Source organism: Lissotriton vulgaris, chromosome 10, assembly GCF_964263255.1.
Source record: "Lissotriton vulgaris chromosome 10, aLisVul1.2, whole genome shotgun sequence".
NCBI lineage: Eukaryota > Metazoa > Chordata > Amphibia > Caudata > Salamandridae > Lissotriton > Lissotriton vulgaris.
In genome coordinates, this window is record NC_141698.1 from 999979542 (window position 1) to 1000002257 (window position 22716).

At 45.6% G+C, this 22716-nt stretch overlaps 1 protein-coding gene across 3 annotated transcripts in view; it reads right to left on the reverse strand.

Moving 5' to 3' along the window:
- The window catches only part of PHKA1 (phosphorylase kinase regulatory subunit alpha 1), a 1293387-nt gene that overhangs the window by 639963 nt on the left and 630708 nt on the right, over positions 1-22716 (reverse strand). For all 3 annotated transcript variants that reach the window (XM_086942009.1, XM_086942008.1, XM_086942010.1), the window contains exon 19: positions 19909-20085. In XM_086942009.1, coding sequence (XP_086798135.1) covers positions 19909-20085 — 177 coding nt within the window. The remainder of the gene's footprint in view (positions 1-19908; positions 20086-22716) is intronic.

A 22716-nucleotide genomic window follows, 5' to 3' on the forward strand; every position in this document is an offset into this window, starting at 1 on the left:
GACTTTCCGCACCAGAAACGAAGAGCCATGCAAGACACTGACAAATGGTGCACAAAACTAGGGCCCTAAAAGGATGTCATTAACCCTAGAAATCAGTTTGCAGAAGGGGAGGATGGGTGGGGAGGTAAGGAATCTATAACTAACTAATGTTTCTTACAGATATATCGTTACCGAAGGTAAGTAACTTGTTCATCTGAAAGAAACACGTTATTTAAAGATTCCTTACCTTAGAATAGATACCCTAGCATTACCAACCCTGGTGGTGGGTCTGCAAACCAAGATCACACCAGAAAGCCCTGGAGAACAGAGTGGCCAAAGAAGCTGTCTCTCTGGACTTGACTGTCAAGGCAGTAGTGTTTGGTAAAAGTGTGCAATGAAGCCCACGTAGCTGCCTGACAAATGTCATTCAGAGGAACTTCACGTCGCAAAGCATTAGTTGTGCTCCTTCTTTGCCAGACAATAACAGGTTTTGATACACAAGACGACCCATCAAGAGATAATCTGCTTGTGTAGCCCACCCTTTCTTAGTGTCCACGTACCCAACAAACAGCTGGTCATCCGACCGGAACTGTTTGGTGCCATCCAAATAAAAGGGAAGCGCATGTTTTGGGTCGAGAAGGTGGAGCCTCTCTTCCTCTTTCGAAGGCTGAAGAGGCAGAAAGAAGGTGGGCAAAGTGATAGTCTGCCCGATGTGGAAGGCAGTGAGAACCTTGGGCAGGATGGATGGACGGGTCCTGAGGACAACTTTGTCCGGATGGACAGAGAGAAAAGGAGGCTTAGAAGAAAGCCCCTGGAGCTCACTCACTCGTCTTGTAGTGTAGTTCCTATTTTCCCAATAGGCCCTGCGCATTGGAATAACATAAACAGTAGTATGGACGTAGAAGTGCGGATCTTCCAGGTCTCCACTGACTATGCTAAACTTAATTGGGTTTGTTACCAACTAGCTCAGAGGTCACTGGAAACTTTCTTGACTGAATAGGAAGTGATCAGCTTCCCTGGTACAGATAAGAAGGGATTCAGTTTTCCAACAACCGCATAAACATGACATCTTTGCTCCTTAGAATAAGAGTCAATCTCTAGAGTCGTGTGAAACAATAGACAGTTATTTTACTCAGTCAATTTTGTGCAGATTACTTTCAACAATATGCAGAGAATAGAGAGACGGGCGTTTTCAATAAAAAGGTATTATTTATTGAACAGTCTTTCTTCTCGTACAAGAGAAATGAATTGCCACAAATGCAAGACTAGTTATTATAAAAAGTGCGTACAGTAAAATGAGTATTGCGAAATAATACTGTAAAAGCATTGATATGGTTTCTTAGCCATACAATGGTTTAAAATGAATAAAACATATATACATTCATATATACATTAGGCTAACGTACTCAACTGGTGCTTCTAACTACGCCTACCCCAGTGTACCTGACCTAAGCCTAATACTTGGGAGGGAGTAAGCAAGTAGCAGTTTTAGTTAAGTTGGTTTTGCCAAGGTTTGCTTCAAGAATTCTCTCTAAGGGTTTAGTCAACACCATACCTCTGGAATAGAATGTTGGAGGTCTTGTATCTCCTTCCAGGACTCGATATCCCAGACACTCGCAAGAGTAGGCTGGAAACGCCGGAGCTGGATTTCTCGGCAGGAGAAAAGACAGCGTCTCTCTCAGTGCGTCGAGGAAGAGGAGGAGGGGCAGCGTCCGTGGGCAGCTTGTATCTGCTGGGCTCTGCAGGGGGACAGCTGTTCTGCTCCTATGTTCACCACACCATCGCTATCATCGATGTCGTTGAGGCAGCGATAGCATCAGCGTTTGCTTAAGGCAACGTTGGTAATATTTATACCTGAAAGGTGCCTGGTTTGACGTAAGTTTTTGGACATAAGACGTCAATAAAGATGTCACTAGGAAGTGATCGTCTCTCAGTGCTCATTAGAGTTCTATTACTAATCAAAACATAGCAAGCGGGGCTTTCCCAGGTTGCTGAGTTTTTATCTTTGTTGAAGAACTCGGGAGTGTAATCTAGGAATCTTAGATAGTGGCTTCTGCTGTGTCATTTGCACTAATGAGCTGCAGAGGAAGCTGCAGAGGAAGAGATTCTGAAATGTGGCTCTGATCGTGTGAGGCCAGAGACGAGTTTCTGAATATTGCTCTTGATCGTTTATGCCATTATAGGGGAATAAATGGATTATAGCCGTATAGGGGCGTAAGGTCACAGTATTGATCGGGGTCCTAGATTAGAACGCGACAGTCTGTCAGAGGTGATGGCCACCAGGAATGCAGTTTTGAGAGTCAAAAGCCTCAAAGCACAGTTGTCAAGAGGCTCAAAGGGAGAACACATTAAATAAGTTAAAACCAGCTTCAAGTCCCACTGAGGCATAATGAAAGGAATAGGAGCAAAAAGTTGAGTTATGCCTTTTTCAATAAACGATTTACAACCGGGGACTTGAAAAGGGAGGGCTGATCTGGAATTCGAAGGAAGGCAGAGATGGATGAAAGGTAGCCCTTGATAGTGCTGAGAGCAGAGCCCTGCTGGGCCAAAGAAAGAAGAAACAAGAGAACCTCAGAAAGAGGGGGAGAAAGTGGAACCACAGCCTTTGCTGTGCACAAGGCCAAAAACTTTTCCCACCTGCAGGTGTATGCCATCTTAGTGGAGGGACGCCTGGCTGCCAAGATTACATCACAAACTTCAGGAGGCAGGTCGAACGACGTCAACTGCTGCCGCTCAATCTCCATGCAAGGAGGAGGAAGCTGGACAGGTTTGGGTGCTACAACAGAAGATCCTCCCGAGGAGGCTGTCGGATCGGAGGATCGGTGGCCATGTTGAGCAGCTCGGAATACCAGACTCTTTGTGCCCAATCCGGAGCCACAAGGATGACTTGAGCCTGGCCGCGCTGGATCTTCTTTAGCACTCCGGGCAGAAGTGGTATAGGCGGAAAGACGTACAACAGACCGCAACTTCACTCGCGACGAAAAGCGGCACCTGGCGAGTGCCGCCTTGGAAAATCTAACGCGCAGAATTGCTGACATCGCGCGTTCTCTTCGGTGGCGAATAGATCTAACCAATGCTCTCCACACTGTTGTAAGAGACCTTGCACCACCTCCGAGTGAAGACGCCATTCGTGATCCATCATGCACCTGCGGCTGAGTTTGTCCGCCCTGACGTTCAGGGAACCTGCCAGGTGTTGAACCACCATGGATATGCCCTGATGTTCCAGCCATGTCCAGAGGCGGAGGGCCACTTGACATAGGGTCCACGACCCCACCCCTTCCTGCTTGTTGAAGTACCACATGGCGGTGGTGTTGTCCGTGAACACCTGCTCTACTCGTCCCTGGACAAAGGGAAGGAATGCTTTCAGTGCAAGCCAAATTGCCCGGAGCTCCAGATGGTTGATGTGGAGCGTGGACTCCGCCGGACATCAGAGGCCTCTGATTTCCGCCTCTCCCATGTGACCGCCCCATCCCAGAAGGGACTCATCTGTCACCACTGTGTGGTCTGGTTGGGGAAAGGAGAGGGATCTGCCGTTGACCCAATCCTGGTTCGTGAGCCACCACTGCAATTGACGTGCAGTGCCCTCCGAGATCTGGATGCAATCGGACAGATTCCCCTGATGCTGCACCCACTGGAACTTCAGGTCCCACCACTGCAGAGCCCAAATATGCCACCGGGCATGATCGACTAGCAGGATGCAGGAGACCACGAGGACCAGCAGCCTCAGGGTCATTGCCAAAACCCGGGATAGAGGCTAAAAGATCGGAATCATAGCCTGGAAATCTCTGACTCGCTGTTCGGGAGGATGGACCAGAAGCCGCTCCGATGAAGAAGAGCTTCTGAGAGGGAATGAGGTGTGACTTCGGCACATTGATGGAAAACCTCAGCAAATGCAGGAGGTCAGCCGTAGTCTGGAGGTGGGAGACGACTGCCTGGGACAAGCCCGCCTTCAACAGCCAGTCGTCGAGATAGGGAATGACTGATCTGCGCAGATGAGCTGCGACCACCACCATCACTTTCGTCAGCACCTGATAATGCCAAAGGGGAGCACAGTAAATTGAAAATGCTCATGGACTACCGTGAACTGTAGGTAAGGCCGGTGGGCCGGCAGGACGGGGATGTGAAAATAAGCGTCCTGCAAGTCTAACGCTACCACCCAGTCTTCCGTGTCGAGGGCAGACAAGACTTGAGCAAGCGTCAACATCTTGAACTTCTCCTTCCAGAGGAAGGGGTTGACGTCCCTGAGATCCAGGATAGAACGCAGGCCCTTGTCCTTCTTGGGGACCAGAAAGTAGTTGGAATAACAACCACGACCTACTTCTGGGACAGGAACGCGCTCAACGGCTCCCTTGGCCAAGAGAGCCATAACTTCCTATTGGAGAAGGGCCAGATGATCCTCCGACATGTGGTGGTATTGCGGTGGCATGGCTGGAGGGGTAGTCTCGAAGGGGAGGAAGTTGCCCCTTCAGATTATTTGCAAAACCCACCTGTACGACGTGATGGTGCACCATTGGGGGAGGTGAAGGTGAATCCTGCCACCTACTGGCATTTGATGGGCCTGAAAGGTCAGACTAGGAGGGTTTGGAGAGGGGGGGGGGGGGGGGGGGTTGGTGGACTAGACCACCCGCTGGCCCCCTGAACCACGGCGTTGGTTCCTACGTCCCCGCGAAATTTGGGCAACCTGCTGCGGCCTGGGGCTCTGGGTGGGACCTAGTGCGGCACCCCTTCCGTAGCCACGAAAGGGGCGAAAAGCAGACTGCGCTGGGTGGCTGGAGTGGCCCAAGGACTTGGCCGTGGCCTGTGAGTCCTTGAAACGCTTTAGAGCGTTGTCCACTTTGTCGCCAGAAAGGCGACATCCATCAAAGGGCATGTCCATCAAGGTGTTCTGGACATCCCCTGAAAAGCCAGCCGATCTCATCCAGGCGTAGCGACGAAGTGCTACTGACGTTGAAATTGTCCGGCCCAGAGAGTTGGCAGTATCCAGCCTACAATGGATGGTAAACTTGGCCGCGTCCCTCCCGGCAGCGACAGCCTGGGAGAGCACTGTCCAGGCCTCCTCCGGACACTGGGGCAGCACTTGCGCAACTGTATCCCACACAGAGTGGGAATAACGGCCCAACAGAAATGCAGTGTTTACCGACCGCAGTCCCAGGCTGGCAGAGAGAACATTTTCTTCCCAAGATGGTCCAGCTTCTTGTATTCCCTTTCTGGTGGAGCGCTAGGGAATGTGCTCTTGGAAGTGTAGGCTTGGACCACCAAGCTCTCCGGGATGGGGTGTTGGGAGAAGAAAGTGGGGTCACCCGGAGCCAGGCGGTGGCATCGTGCAATCATCCAATCCACAGGTTTGGGCCTGGACCACGTGCCAAAAAGGAGACGGTAAGGGCCTCATCAAACGGCAGCAGGGGCTCAGAAGAACTCACCGGTGGTTGAAGCACCTCTGTCAGGAGGTTAGTCCTGACCGCCACTGTAGGAAGCTCAAGGTTGAGGGCCTCGGCCACCCTACGCAACGCCACTGCGTATGATGCTCCCTTCTCCGTAGCCACGGTAGGAGGAGACAACATGCCAAGATCAGGAGAGGTGTCAAGACCACTGGCATCCTCCAATTCCTCTCTCCAGTCCTGCTCAGATTCCATCTGATCAGTTAAAGGGTAACCTGACCCCGCCCAGTCCTCCTCCTCGGGTTGCCAATCTGGGTGAAAAGGGACCCCAGGAGTGAACAGGGGCACAAAAACTCCACTGGCGCCAGATCGGGAATCGGGTGACGCCGGTCCAGCTCCTGGTCTACGTCGGGATGGAGGCTGGGCTCGACGTCGGCCAGGGGACACAACCAGAGTCGGTTGCGGTTCGAGGTGCCGGAGGAAGAGGCACCAGTGGACGTGTAATCAGGTCAACCAGCATCGATCCAGATCCAGGCCTGGATCCACAGGGGCCTGACGACACCGGGGCCCGAAGGCAGGCCAGCGGGTTCAGGTCACTCAAAGATGGCACGCATCACTTCGTAAAAGGTACGAAGTTGGGCAGGAGTCGCTCCGGGTCCTGGGAAGGGAGGGAAGCCCGGAGTCGACTCCTCGGGCTCCGCGTGCGAAGCTGCAGGAGGGGCACCGGCCGCATCCCTCGTGTCAGCCGACCGACGGGGTTGAAGTCGAAGAGTAATGATGCCTCTTTGACTTCTTTTTGTGCTTTGACTTACCCGACCCTGAGTACGAAGACTTCGATGACTTGGACGAGTGGTGATGGCTCTGCGACCGGTCCCTCTACCTCCCTCACGACCGGGACCTCGAACGGCGCACAGCCGAGTGCCGGCACTCAAGCAACTTTCGGGACTGCTCCCGCAAAGCTTTGGGCGCCATTGACCGGCAGTCGGAGAACGACTTAGGGTCAAGGTTGCACTCTAGGCAAAAGAGACACACGCGTTGTGTATCCGTAACCGACATCAGTCAGGTACAGGAACCGCAGACCTTCAAACCGGGCAGCCCTCGTGCACCAGTAATTGAAGGACTCAGAAAAGAAGTCGACAAAAGTAGAGAAAACTATTCTGTCAAAAAGTGACTGGAGGTACCGCTCTCTCCGAATCTGCGCTGGCAGGTGTAGAAAAAATACCTGTTGCCAGCAAGCAAGGGCGGCGTCTAAGTAGCTGCCGCGACATCATCCCGGCGACCGCGACGCCAACGATGGACGCAAAGATGACCAACGCCACCTTCCGGCGCACAAAGGTCCTGCTGACGAAAAAAACTTTCTGGATCCAGTCTGATGCCTGGGGGGTAATTCTAAGGTAAGAAATCTTTAACGAACATGTTTCTTTAAGATTTTAGGAACTAAAGTCTTTATGCCCAGCATATTTTTGCGAGGGCATGGAGCTGCTGCCTTTACTGTTGCTCGAGTCATGAACTTGATTTCCTCAATCTCTAAAAGACCTGGTATTAGAGGCAGGAGAGGTCATGGTGATATCCTTGATTGTAATGTCTCCAATATGATATGATGGAAACTGCAGCTATGTTATGCCTGTAGTGAGATGTTCAATTTAGTAGCACCCCTAATGAGTACAATGTGGAAGGCTGTTGGTGAAACCCTGGAAGGAGAAGCTACAGGAGACACTGGTGTATTAGATGAGCGGGTATCTATCATCCTTTTTTTTTAAAAAATATTTTTTTATTGAAGGTTTTTTCCCCGTTTATATGCACAGGGCACAGCACAACCAAAACATAAGGAAAAAACCCCACAAAAAAACAATATATATTACATTACAATTACATTTGTATTTTCACATAGGTAGTTCTAGTACATGTTATAGCATACATATTGAGCATATTAAATTAAGGTCTAAACATTATTATTCTCCTCCATCTACTTATAGGTTCCCAAATTTGCAGTCCCAATTTCCTTCCATTCTTTCCTTTTTTTGCATAAATTGCCTTCTCTAAGTTATAAATCGTCAGTAGCCTAGCTAGCCATTGATGATATGTCGGTGGTAATGGGTCAAGCCATGCTGTAGCAATGCATAACCTTAATACTGCCATTGCTACAAAGATAAGATATCCACCTTCCATCTGCCTATCATCATTATTCACTCCCAGCAATATTATTGAAGGCAGTAAAGTAATCTGTATTGCTACTGATCTTTGAAGAAACATCTCAATATCTTTTAATGTTGTGTGGAGGTGGGTGCATGTTGCAAATATATGCACAATGTCTGCCTCCATATTTCCACATCTTGGACAGTTAGTACCTGTTGAACACCCCCATTGTGCAATTCTTGCCGGTGTATAATACAACCGGTACAGTGTTTTGTAGTGATGCGCCTGGAGGGCACTGCAGAACACAAGATGTTCTGTCCCATATCTAACGACAAGTTAAAGCACTCCTTTCCCACCTCTAACTTCTGCGCCCACTTATCCCCCCACTATTCCAAATCATCCTGCATGCTTTCTATTAATTCAAAATAAAATCTCTTAATTGTGCAGTCTACCCCACCCTGGACAATCTCCATAATTGAATTCTTTTCAAATCCCGCCGCCCCCCGTTTTATTTACTATGAAACTTCTCACTTGTAAATATTAAAAAAATTGTCTTGAATCTACTCCATATTTCAACTGAATCTCCGAGAATTGCATCATTCCCTGTGTGCCCATGACATCCCCAAGCTTTGTAATCCCCTTTCTACCCCCCTCTTTAAACACTGAATCAGCAAAGATATCTTGAGGAAATGTAGGATTATTAATCATTCTCGTATATACGTTATATTTCCCAAGGCCAAATCTCTTCCTAAAAGCCTTCCAGATATTATGCGCTGCCATAATCGTCTTCTCTTAAAATAACTTGAATCAAACTGTTTAAGAAGCACATTTTCCGCCTCGTCCCCCAGCAGCAAAGCATATATTTCGATGGTACCCAACTCATCCTCCCCTTCTGTCTCTGCTCCCCCTAACAAACCCGTCATGTACTGGAGGGCTGCTGCCCAATAGTATAGTTTCAGATCCGGGAGCACCCAACCTCCCCTGTCCCTTGGGAGTGCCATAAATCTTAGTGCACTTCTAGTCTTTCCCTTGGCCCACACAAACCTATTAATCATATACTCTAAAATCTTAAACCATTTGGTTTAAAAAAACAACGGGACTGCCCTAAAAATATACAAACATTTCGGCAATATCAACATTTTTACAATATTGTTACGGCCAACTATAGAAAAATGTAGATTGTGCAGCCTATCTAAGTCCTTTCTCACTTTGGCAATTATGGGGGTTATATCTGCTTCCACCAAATTGTCTAAATCTGAGGTGATCGTGATCCCTAAATATATACCCAACTGCACCACACGCTGATCGAGGCATACCACCTTTTGATTCTTTATTATTTGCGTCTTGGAGGTGTTTAATGAATAGCCTGACACCTTGCCGAAGTTCAAAGCCTCCAACTCCACATGTGCTATAGCCTCCGTGGGGTTTGGTGTAAGGACCGCCACATCATCGGCATATGCTAATATCTTGCATTGCCCCCTATATGTAGATAATGGGGTGATGTTCTTATTCGTCTCCATTCTGTGGATCCAGGTACATAGAGAACAACTGTGGGGAACACAGGCGCCCTTGCCTTGTTCCTCTCTTGATTTGTAGTGGCAAAGTTGATCCTGCGTTTACCCTAATACAGGCTGCCGGGGCTCTATATAATGCCCTGACAAAACCATCCTCAAAACCAGCTCTCCTTAAAATATACCACAGGTAGTCCCAGGAGACCCAATCAAAAGCCTTCTCAGAGTCTAACAACATTACCGCCATTGGGTCCCCTGTGACTTCTGTGGCATCAAATAAGGTAATTACTTTCCGAGTGTGGTGGGTAGTGCCTCTCCCTGGGATGAAGCCATGCTGGCTACCGCTCACTAGTGTGTCTATTACACTTGCAAACCTTATTGCCAGTGCCTTGGAATAAACCTTTGTGTCAGCGTTCATTAAGGTAATTGGCCTATATGAACCAGGATCATTTGATGGCTTCCCCTTCTTTAAAATAATAACAATGTCTGCCCCTGCCCAGGAGCCCGGTATGGATACCCCTGTCTGCGCTTGTTGTATCGTACTTATCATGTCCTGGCCCAATATATTCCAAAATACCTTATAGAATTCCAATGGAATTTGATCTGGCCCTGCTGCCTTTCCAGATGGAAGGCTCATCATAGCTGCTTTTATCTCCTCTGGCTCTAAAGGAGTATCTAATCTCTCACGTTCTCGTTCCCCTAAAATTGCCAGTGGTATATCTTGTAGGTATGCTCTTATTTTCTCAGGATCCTTTCCTTGTTGCTCATCATATAGCGTTGCATAGAATTGCCTAAATACTTCCCGAACCCCTTGCGGATCTATAATTAGCTTTCCTGAGCTATCTTTAATTTCCCTTACCTCTCCTGTCGCCATCTTTTGCCTAGCCCGTACGACCCACTGTTTCACTGAATTTGTGACATCTTTCCCTATTCGCCATATATATCTTGGCAGCCTTACTTGCTACATCCTCTTCTGCCTCCATTTTTGCCTTTGCCACTTTAATGAGAGCCTGTTCAAGCGGTATACCTGATAAGACACCTTTAATCAATTCATCCTCGGCCTCCAGTAGTGCATTATTTAATCCCAGATTTCTCAACTACTCTTGCTTTCCTTTGTTAGTGTTAAAACTTATGGTCTCCCCCTGGACTCCCGCCTTAAAGCTGTTCCAAACAATCCCCGTTGCTGTGCTACCCCTATTTATCTCAAGAAACGCTTCAATCCATTGTGTCATATGTTGCACATACTTGTCGTCATTCAGCAGCCCTCTCTCAAAAGGTCCATACCCTCTCACTTCTGCACGTTGTTGACAAGGATAAGTTCAAAATCAAGGGATTGTGGTCAGAGAGTATACGAGGTAGCCTCTCAATTTTTGATACAGAAAGGAGGGCATTAGAGATGAGAAAGTAGTCTAATCGTACACATACCCTATGTGGAGCCGAATAAAATGTAAACCCTTTCTCCCCCGGCTTTAGACTGCCCCATACATCTATCAATGCATTGTTTCTTGTGAGGCTAAGAATCGCTTGACAAACACTCCTCTTTCTACCTTGATATATCCCCTGAGATCCTACCCCTAAACTGTCTGCCCCATTGATGTTAAAATCCCCAGCAAGAATGATACGGGGGGCCAGGTAGCTAATTCCACATCTAAAAAATCTAATATTTCTGGGTCATCTTCCGTTGATCCGTAAATTGAGCCAAGGGTGGTCCATTCTCCATTAATAAGACACTCCACGAGAACCCATCTACCCCATTTATCATCAAGCTTCTTTCTAGTTACAATGTCCCTGCACCTGGATAATATAGCCACTCCTCTATTTCTGGAACCCTGTCTTGAACATGCCAATACATGAAACCCTAGCTGATCCAGAAGATACCCTTGCGTCCCCAGGATATGAGTTTCCTGTAGAAACAGAAAATCCATCCTCATACTTTTTAATAATATAGAGACCTTTTGCCTCTTCTGCCGCTCATTTAACCCGCACACATTCCATGTCACAATTCGGGTATCCATTAAAATACATCCGGTGATTGTCTTAACCACATAGCCCTATAGTGTTTAAGCATTTTTTTTTCCTTTATTAAATTTCTTGCTCAATTCTCTTCTTTGTACTTCATTGCATTTTATGTTCAGCCATCTTGCTCCAACTCCCAAAAACCCCATGTCTTGTATCCATGTACCGTGCCCTGTACCCACTCCCTCCCCCCCCTCCCCTGAAAGCCCCCCTGATGTGCCCCCCCTTACTGGCAAATAGGTCAATCCTGACCTATATGTGACAGCTGTGACCCCGGGTTGTCGTTCCCCCCCCCTCCCTCCTTTCACCTCATTATACTGCTGCCACTGCTTTTCTCTACTACTGAAATCTCAAATCCAATCCCCCATTTAAATTATCCTCCTATTGTTGAGACTTTCGATTTGTTTGCTTCACCACACCCGCCATGCCGGTCTGACCTCTATTTTCCTTGACCCACGTAAGGTATTTTTGAGTCTTAACTTCTGAGTAGAATATCCTGAACTGCCCATTTCTCCCTACTTTGAGGCGGCAGGGAAACATTAAATAGGCCTCACACCCTAAGTTCTGAAATGGTGTTATTAATTGCCTCATCCGCCATCTTCTTTCCACAGTAGTGTGGCAGAAGTCAGGCCTAGCAAAAACGTTGTGTCTTTATAGTTACGTTTAGCCTCGGGCTTAGCTTTGCTCATGATTTCTTCTCTCAACAGATAATTCCCTACATAAACAAGAATCGCCCTCTGTTTGTCTGTGGTGTTACCCTTTCTCTGAGTCAAAGGAAATCTATGAACACGTTGGACTTCATTTTCCCAGACCCAACCAGTTATCTCCGGGAGTGCCCCTCTAAGCAACTCAATAGCGTAGGCCCGCACATCTTTCCCTTCTTTCCCTTCTGCCACACCCAAGAGTCTTATGTTGTTTCTTCTTTGACGATTTTCGAAATCTTCGAGCTTCCATAAAACATCTGATGTTGTCTTCTCTTGATCCTGCCTAAACTCTTGCCATTTCCCAACTTCATCCTCCAGCTTCCCAGTTCTTTATTCGACTTCCGTGACCCTACCCACTAAATCTGAGTACAATTTATTTACCTTTCGCAGGGACCCCTGTATTTTTTTTATTTGCCTGTCTAGCCCTTTGGCTCTCTGACCTGACCTCCCCCTGCATCTGCTTCAGCGTTATGTATACGAGGTCAAGACTAGAAGCCTGAAATTGATTCTGTGAGTGTGTCTGTAAGGGGTTAATTCCTGCTCCCTCCTGGTATAGCTGAGAAGTAGCAGAGTAGTCCCAGTCCAACCTCTTTACTACTTCTGGGTGTGAAGGACTTAATGGCTTTTTTGATCTATTTCGCAGTCTGTTCATGTTGGACTTAGTTTTCCGACGAGGGGAGGGCTTGTGTACTGTGTCTCCTTCTACCTCTGAGGTATCTGACTCTAGTTCCGAAGGCTCTGTGCAGCTCTCTGCCTCTGAAGAGAGTGAGCCTATTTTGGAACCTTCTTCATCCTCCTCCTCACCCTCTCCGTCGTTAAGAGAGAAAAAACAATTGTTGCTGGGTGAGCCAGAAATTAGGGAGGCAATGTCTAGACCTTCTACAATGGGCCCAGTGTTGAGAGGCAGTATGTTCAGGCTCCCTACCATTGAGGGTCTCGAGGGGTCTAATGTCTGCTCCCCCGTACCCTGTTCAGCTCCCTGCCCTTGTTCATTCATATTTAGGTTAGTACTTAAAGACAAAGTCAAAGTCTGTGCCCCTGAACCAGTCTTATCGCCTCCTTTAGGGCTGTTTGTAATATCATTTATAGTTATAGGTGGTAGTAAAGCTGGGCCTGCCGCGCTATCTCCCCCTACCTGCCGGTCCATAGCGATCTCTGGAGCTTGTATCGCTTGGGAGGTCGGTGCATGCAGAGACGCCGCAAGTTCTTGATACTGCTCTGCCATTTGACGATGTACGCCATGTCTCTCTGACCCAGCCGCTGCAGCCTCTACAATCCGATGATCGATAATTCCCTCTGCGGCCTGCATCTCCGCAAGTCGGTCTGCCCCACCTTGCTGGTACTCGATGCTGCTCAACTCTCGCTGGATGTGCGCGCCTCCGGCCGCCACGACGGTGGAAGGATGCAAACTTGGCCGTGGACTTGGCGAGCACAGAGCTACCATTAGGGCAAAGGACTCAAGCGAGGTAGGCTAGCGTAGTGTAGTTTCTTTGGTGCCCTGCTCATCATCGTTCCGTGGAACCTTACTGTTTTTTTTTACCTCCAGTACCTTTTTCCTTTTCCTTTTTTTCTTTTACCTTTCCGTTGCTGTCAGTTAGCTTAAACTCATCGACATTCTTTTGAGCATTTTTTTCAATAGGTCTACGGGACTGTGTCTTTGTCCTCAGGTTAGCCGCCGGTACACCCGGGTCACTAAAGACAGCTTTCTCCTTGTCCTTCTCTCTTTGCTCCTTTTGTTCCTTTTGTTCCTTTTGCTCCATTGGTGCTTTTTGAGTTTTCGGCGCCATGGCTCGTCTTAAATTCGACCAGCACTGCCTGCCACCCCCGCTGATAAGGTCAAAGATACGTGAACGAGCTTGCCTTATTTCAGTCGGGGCAAAGGGCCACAGTAGCCGCAGAATCCAATTAAGTGTCCAGAGCATAGTTCTCTAAGAATAATTTCATAAATAGTAATTTTTCAAGATAGTGTGAGAATAGTCCATCATTCTCTCAGCTTTCTCTCGATAGCAGGCAGCGACAGCAGTAACACGCAAATTCAGGAGAGAAGTTCTATCAGCAGCAGGCAACGGCAGCTATAGCCCATGTCTTTGGGAGAGAGGTAAGAGTGCGACTACTCATTACGGCCTGTCAGCGGCCATCTTGCCTCTGAATTAGGCCCTCCCGGGTATCATCATCCAAGTGAGAATTGAATGGAGTCGTCAGATAAAGATCTGCACCTTGATGTCACTTGGGATGGAAGTGCAGTTTTCCTAATGGACAACATGGCAGTCGGTTGCAAGACTATCCTTAGTGGTGAAGGCAGATTAAGAGGTCATACTGAAACTTAGATTCTTCACTGGGATGACAAAATTTGGAGAGCCCGATGGTAGATACGTCTTCTGAAGAACAAGTCTTAGTTTGTCAAAAGGCAACATTGAGAACCTTGGCATAGATCTTGGTGACATAGAGAAGTGTGCCAATGAGTTCAGTCCCGGAGATTGCACCACTGCTGTCCGATGCATTGATTGAATTCACATAGCAATGGAAGAGTTTGATGTTGCTGGTAACTAAGTAGCCATCAGTCTATGCAACAGCGAATGAGACACTAGCCGTCAGATTTGCCCATTGTCGATAAAAAATGCATTAACAATGCCCAATGACTATTCGATCTTTAAGAGGAGTAAAATGCTGTTGCTCAATTCCTCAACGCAAATTCCACCAGCAGTCCCCATCAACATCGTGACTTTTGCTGTTGATGGGGACTGCTGGAGAAAATTGTGATGTTGATGTTTTCCATCTCCTTTACTCAACCTTGTCTCCCTAGATATCTCTCAGAGAGAGTCGTTTTGAGGTGAAGATCCTTCTCTGTTAAAGATGATTTACTAAAGATCTTGTCAGCCTTTTTGGCTTCCTATTTTGCTCCTCCTCAACCCTCATGTCCTTCAGTTTGCCTCTCAGTCTGCCTTCTCAGTCTTTTGTATCTTCAAGCAAAATTTACATTTTGAAATGAAAAATTGCACTAGTTACGCGCTATATAAGTGCAATTTTTCATTTCATTTCATTTCAAAGGGGCTACTCCCTCCCATTTGTGAATACCCCACCACCCACTTACAACCGGCTGACTGAGGACCATCTCTCCATGCTTCGTCAAGAAGTACAGGTTCTCTTGGCCAAGGAAGCCATGGAGAAGGTGCCTGCATCAGAAGTAGATTGAAGTGGGTACATGGTTGTTAGTTCCACTACTTTCTGGTGCCTAAGAAGAAGGAAGTACTTTGTCCTATCCTAGACCTGCACCTTCTCAACCTCTTCCTGAAAAAGAAGTTAAAAATGCACACTCTGGCCCAAGTTTTGTTTACCTGGGACCAAGATTTGAAAGATCTGTATGACCTGATCTGATGTCACTGACCACCAGTGGGGCAGGTGATGGCGTATCCTGGCTTCAACTGCGTGGCCATGATGTTTGAAGGTCAAACTAAAGATGCTTGGAGGCAGCACTGCTCCGTAAGGGTGGTGGACTGACCCAACCGCTGGTTACCTGTCCGGTGGGACCCACGTTCTCAGTCACAAAAAGGCTGGGAAGCATGTTGGTGTGGTGGCTGGTATGGATGGGTTATAGGCCCCTTACGTGGCCACAAAATGTGCAGAAGGCAGACTGGCGATGATGAGAAGCCGTAGAACGGCCCAAGGACCTGCGGTAGCTCTGCTGTCCTTAAAGCGCTCCAGCGTGGGTCCGCCTTCTCTCCAAAAAGGCACAAGATTTCAAAATGCCATGTCTAAGAGGAAAGCCTGAACATCCCCTGTAAAGCCATTCATGGCACCGCAAGGCCACTGACTATGAACTCACCCTGGCCAGCAAGTCAGTCATGTCGGACCCACGCCTACTGGTGAAATTAGTTGCATCTTACCCACTGGCAATAGCCTGGTTGAATATGGCTGGGCCCTCCTCGGAGACCCCTGGCAGCAACTGCCCTCCTCTGAGACCACTGGCAGAACTTGCGCAACTGAGTCCCATATCGTATGGGAATAATGACCCAATAGGCATGCGGAGTTCCCACAGTACTAAGCTGGCAAAGAGAACCGCTTCCTGCCAAAGTTAGCCAGCCTCTTTGATGCCTTATATGGTGAGAACAGGCTGCATTTAATTTTGGATGTGAAGGCTTGGCCACAAAGCTCTCCAGGGTGGGGTGCTGGGTATGGAAACTGGGGTCAACAGGAGAAGGCGATGACGGCAGGCAATCGTCCTATGCAAAGAAGCACCTGTGCAGGGACTGAACCAGGCCCTAGTAGGACATCTGTAAGAGCTTCACTGAAGGCAACAAGGAGTTGAGTAGGGGAGACTCCTGGTTGAAGCACCTCAGTCAAAATGCTCGTCTTGACCGCCACTGTGAGCAACTGAAGGTCTAAGACCTCAGTTGCTCTACGCACCACCACTGCAAAAGAGGCTCCCTTCTCCACAGCCACAGTAGGAGGAGAAACTAGGCCATTGTCAGATGAGGGGTCTTACCAACTGGCCTCTGCAAGTTCCTCATAAACGTTGTACTCTTCCTCATCTGGTAGCTGGTAACCATAAGGGTCAATAGAATCCTCCCATTCGTCTCCCTCGCCAGGCCTATCAGACAAATAAGGAACTGGTCCGCTCTGGGAAGCATGGACACGGTCAGTGCCAGAGTCGAATGACACCAATCCAGATCTGTATCGGAGTAGGGAATAACAAGGAGGGTGGCGCCGCAAAGAGGAATAGTAACTGGAGCGGGCACCGAAGAAGGTGTATACAGCGGCTCTGCTCTGGATCCAGCAGGGGATCCATGGGCCCCAACTGGCGCAGAGGGCAAACTCACTGGCATGGGTCCAATAGGGGCCCCTCCCGCAACGATAGGGCCCGAAGGCACTCCAGAGGGGCCAGGTTGCCCAAATATGAGGCGTAAGTCCTCATAGAACTCATTCATCTGGCCGGGGGTGCTCAGTCTCCGGGAAAATTTGGGGAGCGCGGAGCAGAACTTCTTGTGTCTGTGCGACTTACCTGACTTACCCAATGACTTGGAGCGTTAGGACAGCCACCGGAAAGGCTTGGAGATTAGCCCTGGACTCTTATGCAAGATCATGATCTCTAGCATCAAAGAGTCGACCGACGTCAGGCATCAAGGAGCTTGAGGGAGCGCTCCCTCAGTGCTTTGAGATGCATCGAGCAGCAGTCCTCGCAGGTCTTGGAGTTGCAGAAATGCTCCAAGCACCACAAACCCACCAAGTGTATAATGTGTCAATAGAGTACAGACATAGCTGCATTCCACCTACATATTACATTCAGCAATGTAGAGCAATTTTGGAGTCTCGGGTACAAAACATTATAAGTTGCAGAAAGGACTTGATTGCTCCACTCTCAAGTAGGTCTTGTAGTTTAGAACATCTTGTCTCTTTCCATCTATCAAATCCCATTTTAAAGATGAGGTGTGAAATACTGGGATGGGAGGCTAGTTAAAGGTAATGTTTTCTCCAGTAAATCCCAGACCTCTTGAATAGTTTTAACCACCTTAGAAAATATAGAGGTTGCATGGTTTACCAGATGACTTTCCACATGTGTCTGTTGGAGAGTGAACTATTAAAAACGTCACTTCAGTGTCTTCACTTATCCAATCAAGTTAACAAGGTGTTCTGCTGGATAATAGCAAACAAAACATACAGTTTGCCCCACTCTCCCATCTTTGATGCAAGGACAATGTGCTGCAGACTAATACTCTTTCTCTCCTGACCATATGCAACTAAGACAGGCTTCTTGGGGAATTTGTGATATTTTAGTTTTTCAGGTAGATAGTGAGCAGGTGTAACATTCCTGGAAGTATGGACATCGCTACAACTGCAATTTGCCACTCTAATGAAAAAACATGGGTGTGCCAGTTTAGTTTATCAGCTTTTATCACTATAAAGGTCTTGAATAACAAGCTATTTACCTTCAGTTCACTGTTTATGGTAGAGACTATATGTAACGCCAGATATCTCATCTTTTGAATACTCCCCCAGGCATCAGGCTGAATGGTGAAAATCTTCACCAGTGCCCTGCACAGTGGCAGATCCGCATCAACATCATTCCACAACGGATGTGATGTGCGTGGGTCTATATAGGCTCAAAGAATGCGCACTGACAACAGTTGCTTTCTTGACATTTTGTGATGACCAGTGTGCAGATTCCTAAATTGGGATATTTTTATGTGATAAGACCATTTCAATGAATGAGGAGGTGGGAGGGTCAATGAGGAACCTGCTGTTAGATGAGTCTTTACGAGAAAGAGAATTATCGCCCAGTAGAGAATGGCTCATCAGTGCCTGGAACGTTACAGTGGAAATGTAAGATAACAATTCTAACAGAGAATGCAGGACATGGATTACTACAGCAGGTGGGTAACTTTTGACTAATCTCAGGATCTAACAGCACTAGCACTGTGATTTTTAACACTCAACTTTCTTTAAGTAGGATGACTCAGGAATAAATTGATCTTGAGTGAAAGACTTCAGGGCTCCTCATACCATTGCCCTCCTTGCTTTCTTAATGGTATTTAAGGAAATATATTCCTTAAATTGATACTTTACACTTACTTGTACAGCTGTTTACCAAAGGACTCAGAAGTGTAGTTGGAGCCTATGTTCCCTCTTGTGTGTTGTCTTCAATCCAAGGAACATGTGCACAATCTATGGTCTGACAGTGATCTACTTCCTCAAACTTGTTCAGGAACCTCCTCACTACTAAGATGTTGTCAATAAGTACCTACGATCTATTGGCTGTACAAATGTGTTAGTAATTAAATGAGTGATGTCTATACCGCCAGGCATTTCCTCACCCCAGGTCTCCAAAGCAAACCTCTCCAGATGGGGACAGTCCCTCCAACCCACTGAAATCACTGCAGAGTTATGTTTTAAAGCACACACAAGTATGTGGAGGTTCCCTCCTATTACTAATGGACCTGTGATTGAGGTGAAAATCTTCTTGCCCTTACCTGATGAAACACATGAATGCTAATGGTATGGGCTGACTTGATGTGAATCACTTAGAAGTATCAACCACCGTTCTTTGTCCCAGTGAAATTCATCTAACACATACTGGAAGTAAAATGACAGAAATATCCCCAAACTTGCAATATTTTTTCCTTTTTTGAGGTGGTTGACAGATACTGCGTAATAATAATACATGCCAAGGAGTATCAGGTAGTCAGACTACAAAATTCTTTAGGCTAACATTCCATATAAACCCACAATTAGACTTGTTCAAACCTACCTGCTTATCACACTGTAGTCAAAGGGGCCCAGAATTTAGAGTATGTAAGCTTTTATTGCTGGTAAATTGTATTCAAAGATAGTATACAATGGCACTAATGCACAATGAAAGAAAGGTTTTTTCCTTGACAATGCAACTTTATTTACTTTTACATCTTAGAATTTCTATAGTTTATCTTCTCTCAAAGTAAATCATACTTGTGAGAGAACTGCATAGTAAATACGTCACCCAAGCCTTCTTTTCAAATTTTTAATTTTACAATTTTGGAAATGAATAGTATGGAAACAGTATTCCTTCAAATAAATATTTGATTCACTCCTCTTTCAGTTGAACTCCACTGTAAGGTGTTATACAAAGTTTACCAAACCGCGTTTCTTTGTTTTTTATCTGCTAATTCAAGTACTCAGCCCATTCTTCTTTCCGAATGGGAACCAATATCAAATAAACCTAAACAATGAAGGATACTACGGAACAGATTATGAAATTTTAGTTACCATTTACACAACCAAAGTTTAAATATTAATATGAGACTAGACTAACATTTCTAGATAATTAGACATAGGTCCTAATTTAGAGTTTGGCGGATGGGTAACTCCGTCACAGAGGTGACAGACATGCTGTCTGCTATATTACAGGTGCCATAGGACATAATGCACTTGTAAGGAGGTAGACAAATATCCGTTTTGTTTGTGATGGAGTAACTAATCCGCCAACATTTAAGCCAGGCCCATAAACATTAAAAAAAATATTTAAATATTCGTTAATAATTTTGCAGTAAGTTAGTGAACACTGTTCACATAATACAGGTACATAGAATCTTAGAGGGAGTCTACTAGATTAAAACACATGCTAACTAGACGGATTGAGGAAATCGCATAATATGATGAAGTAGGAAATGGAAGAGGAATCAGTGTGGAGAAGTAGAGTAAATTTACACTTACTCTGCACATTCAGTTCTTTAGCCTTTGACATTAGAGACATAATGTCACGGGTGTTGTGCACAGCTGCCCGGAACCGATGAAGCCCTCCTTTCTGAGCAGTGGGGGGAAGATGAGATTTGGGAGCGGTTCGTTCCAAAACCTGGTCTAAATATTGAGTAACTTCATCATCCATATCATCTAAAAGAGAAATATAAAATATAATTCACAACTTTTAAATATTGACATGGTGAACGGTATAAATCAAAATGAAATTCTGGGCAATAAAACCAAAGAAGATTTCCACTCATTGAGTATGCATTGTGAATACAATATAAATAAACTTGCTAGCTAGTTTTGGTTCTTGTTAAGGATAACTAGACTTATAGGTGGCTTCTTGCTTGAACTGAAGCTTCCTCTCAAGATGTACTGTTCATGCACTGTGCTGCCAGTCTTAGGCTGGTCTTGCAAATAGGCATTGTTTTGTTTGAACATTATAAGATCACCACATGAGATTGGAGCCTAGAATTACTATATGTTGCTCCACAACTTACCGAGCCCTGTAGTCAATTCTTCAAATTAGAAAGATCTTGTGTTCTTTTCATGTTTTTTTATTCCTGTGACCCTTTAAAACCAACTGTGCTCTATTTCTTAACACCAGGCAACCTAAGAGGAAATACTTCCTCTCTCTAGTGCCTGGATTCCTGATTTCTAAGCATGTTATGGACATTATGCTTACCTTTTAATGAAGACCCATCACCATTTCATGGTGGTCTCTCACAGACATAAGGTGTCATTAAGTTTGACAGATAAGTAAAACCATATCAGGTGGCTGAGCTATCAACATTTAAAGTAAACTATCAACTTTGAAAAACCTGCGGAGGGAGAAAGAACAGTCTTTGCCTGCAGGACGACTGCCAGCCAACTAGTGTTCCTTAAAGAATGGTGGTTCGCATACACTAGACCAGCTGATCTTGCAACATTTAAGGTAGTGTCACCTTTAACCCTCAGTGGAATGACTGTGAAGCCAAACAAGGCTCTGGAAGTGCAACTGCGACCACCAATGAAACCTCGACTCGGGCACCTAAACTTAAAGTGGTGCAGGATAGTAATGCAACCTTTCCTGGCAGATTTAATATTACTTTAAAAACTATTGCAGAAAAAAAATGCATTCTTTATGAAAATACACTTGCACTTTCAGAAAAGAAAATATTTGAAAAGCATCTGAGCGAAAACACTGGAAAATTACATCTTATAAACAAGATATTTAATGCTTCCAGCAACACATTTTACATAGCTCAACACACAACATGCAAGTATCCACACGTACAGAATAAGGGCCACACACAGACTGCAAAGCAATAATCATACAAGGTCTTCATCGAGCATGTAGCCAACTGCTGGGTTTGCAAATATAAGAGAAAAAGCACTAAGGCGTTTTTGAATTCATGTCCCGATATTGGACTCCTAATCACAAGCAGTACTATGTCAGGAGTGCTTTGGAGCATGTCAATTAGAATGGACTTTATACATTTTAATAGATGCAGTACACAAAAGTATCATCAAATTCAATAGTACTCAAAATTAATCATCAGACTTTATAAAAAAAAATGCTTCTCCATGTGTCTGACAGATTTCACCCATGTAAACGACTACATTTCAAACTCTAAATTGCAGTCCTAGAGAACTGTTCCAGAGCTCGATGGAGACGTTGTTTAATAGTGCTCCAGGTTAGAAGTATTATTGTTGTTTTCAAGTTTTTCCTTATTACAGAAAGTGCAATGGAACTGTGTATGCTCAAGCCATGCAATTTTCACTCATCAGCGCCTGTTGAAAATGCAAGCAGGTTTAATGCACAACTCCGGACATAAATATTCCATTTTACTTTCAACAATAATTAGCTATCTTATTAAAACGTAAAAAAGTAAACTAGCAACATGCTAATTATTAATTCAACACAAGAAAACTCACCACAAAGTTAACTCCCCAAATCATTGATATCACCCACACAGGGACACTACAAGCCAAGCGAAATTGAAATGTTACCAGGCATAGTACCTGCAATGATGGTGAGGATACATCCACACATTAGTTCAACTTAGTGTGGGATCTGCTGTTAATTAGGTCAATTGATTAAAAAGAATTCATGGGTAGAAGATATTAGACATAAAATGTTTATGTATCCTAAAATGCACCAATTGTCTCGCAGTCCTTCAAATAAATTAAACGTTTCAAGTACGGCCGACATCAGGACTGACTATGGATCATACTGATTTCAAACACCACTTGGGAGAGAAGTAAGAAATTAGGAATAATGCCACTGCAAAGCATTTATGGCATTTGTCTCCTACACCTCTCTCTCTCCTATACACCATGCACATTTTTGCAACTTTACGGCTCTATACCTTTCATGATTTCTAAGTAATAGTATTCTAATCAGTAAAATGAAAAGATTTTCAAATCCCAAGTAGCCATGTCAGATAAGCATCAGCATTGTTAGTGTTCTCCCTGATGCTGGAGCCCTTTTCTTTAAAAAAAAAAAAAAAAAAGTATGAACATCTGTAGCTTTCTCTTTTTAGAGAACGACACACTATCACAGGTAGAGCGAACTTGGAATTGCAATATCTGGTAACCCCTGGGCATACAAATATAACTGTGCTGACAGAGGACCGTCTACGAAAGGACACGAATATGTGAACACAACAATAATATCATGGGAACTTCTTCTTGGCCTAAGAATTTAATAAAGGTGGCATGAATTTAAAATTAATTTTAAAGAGGCAAAGATTTTAGTCTTCATAATAATCCTAGATTTGCACACTTATTCTCAGA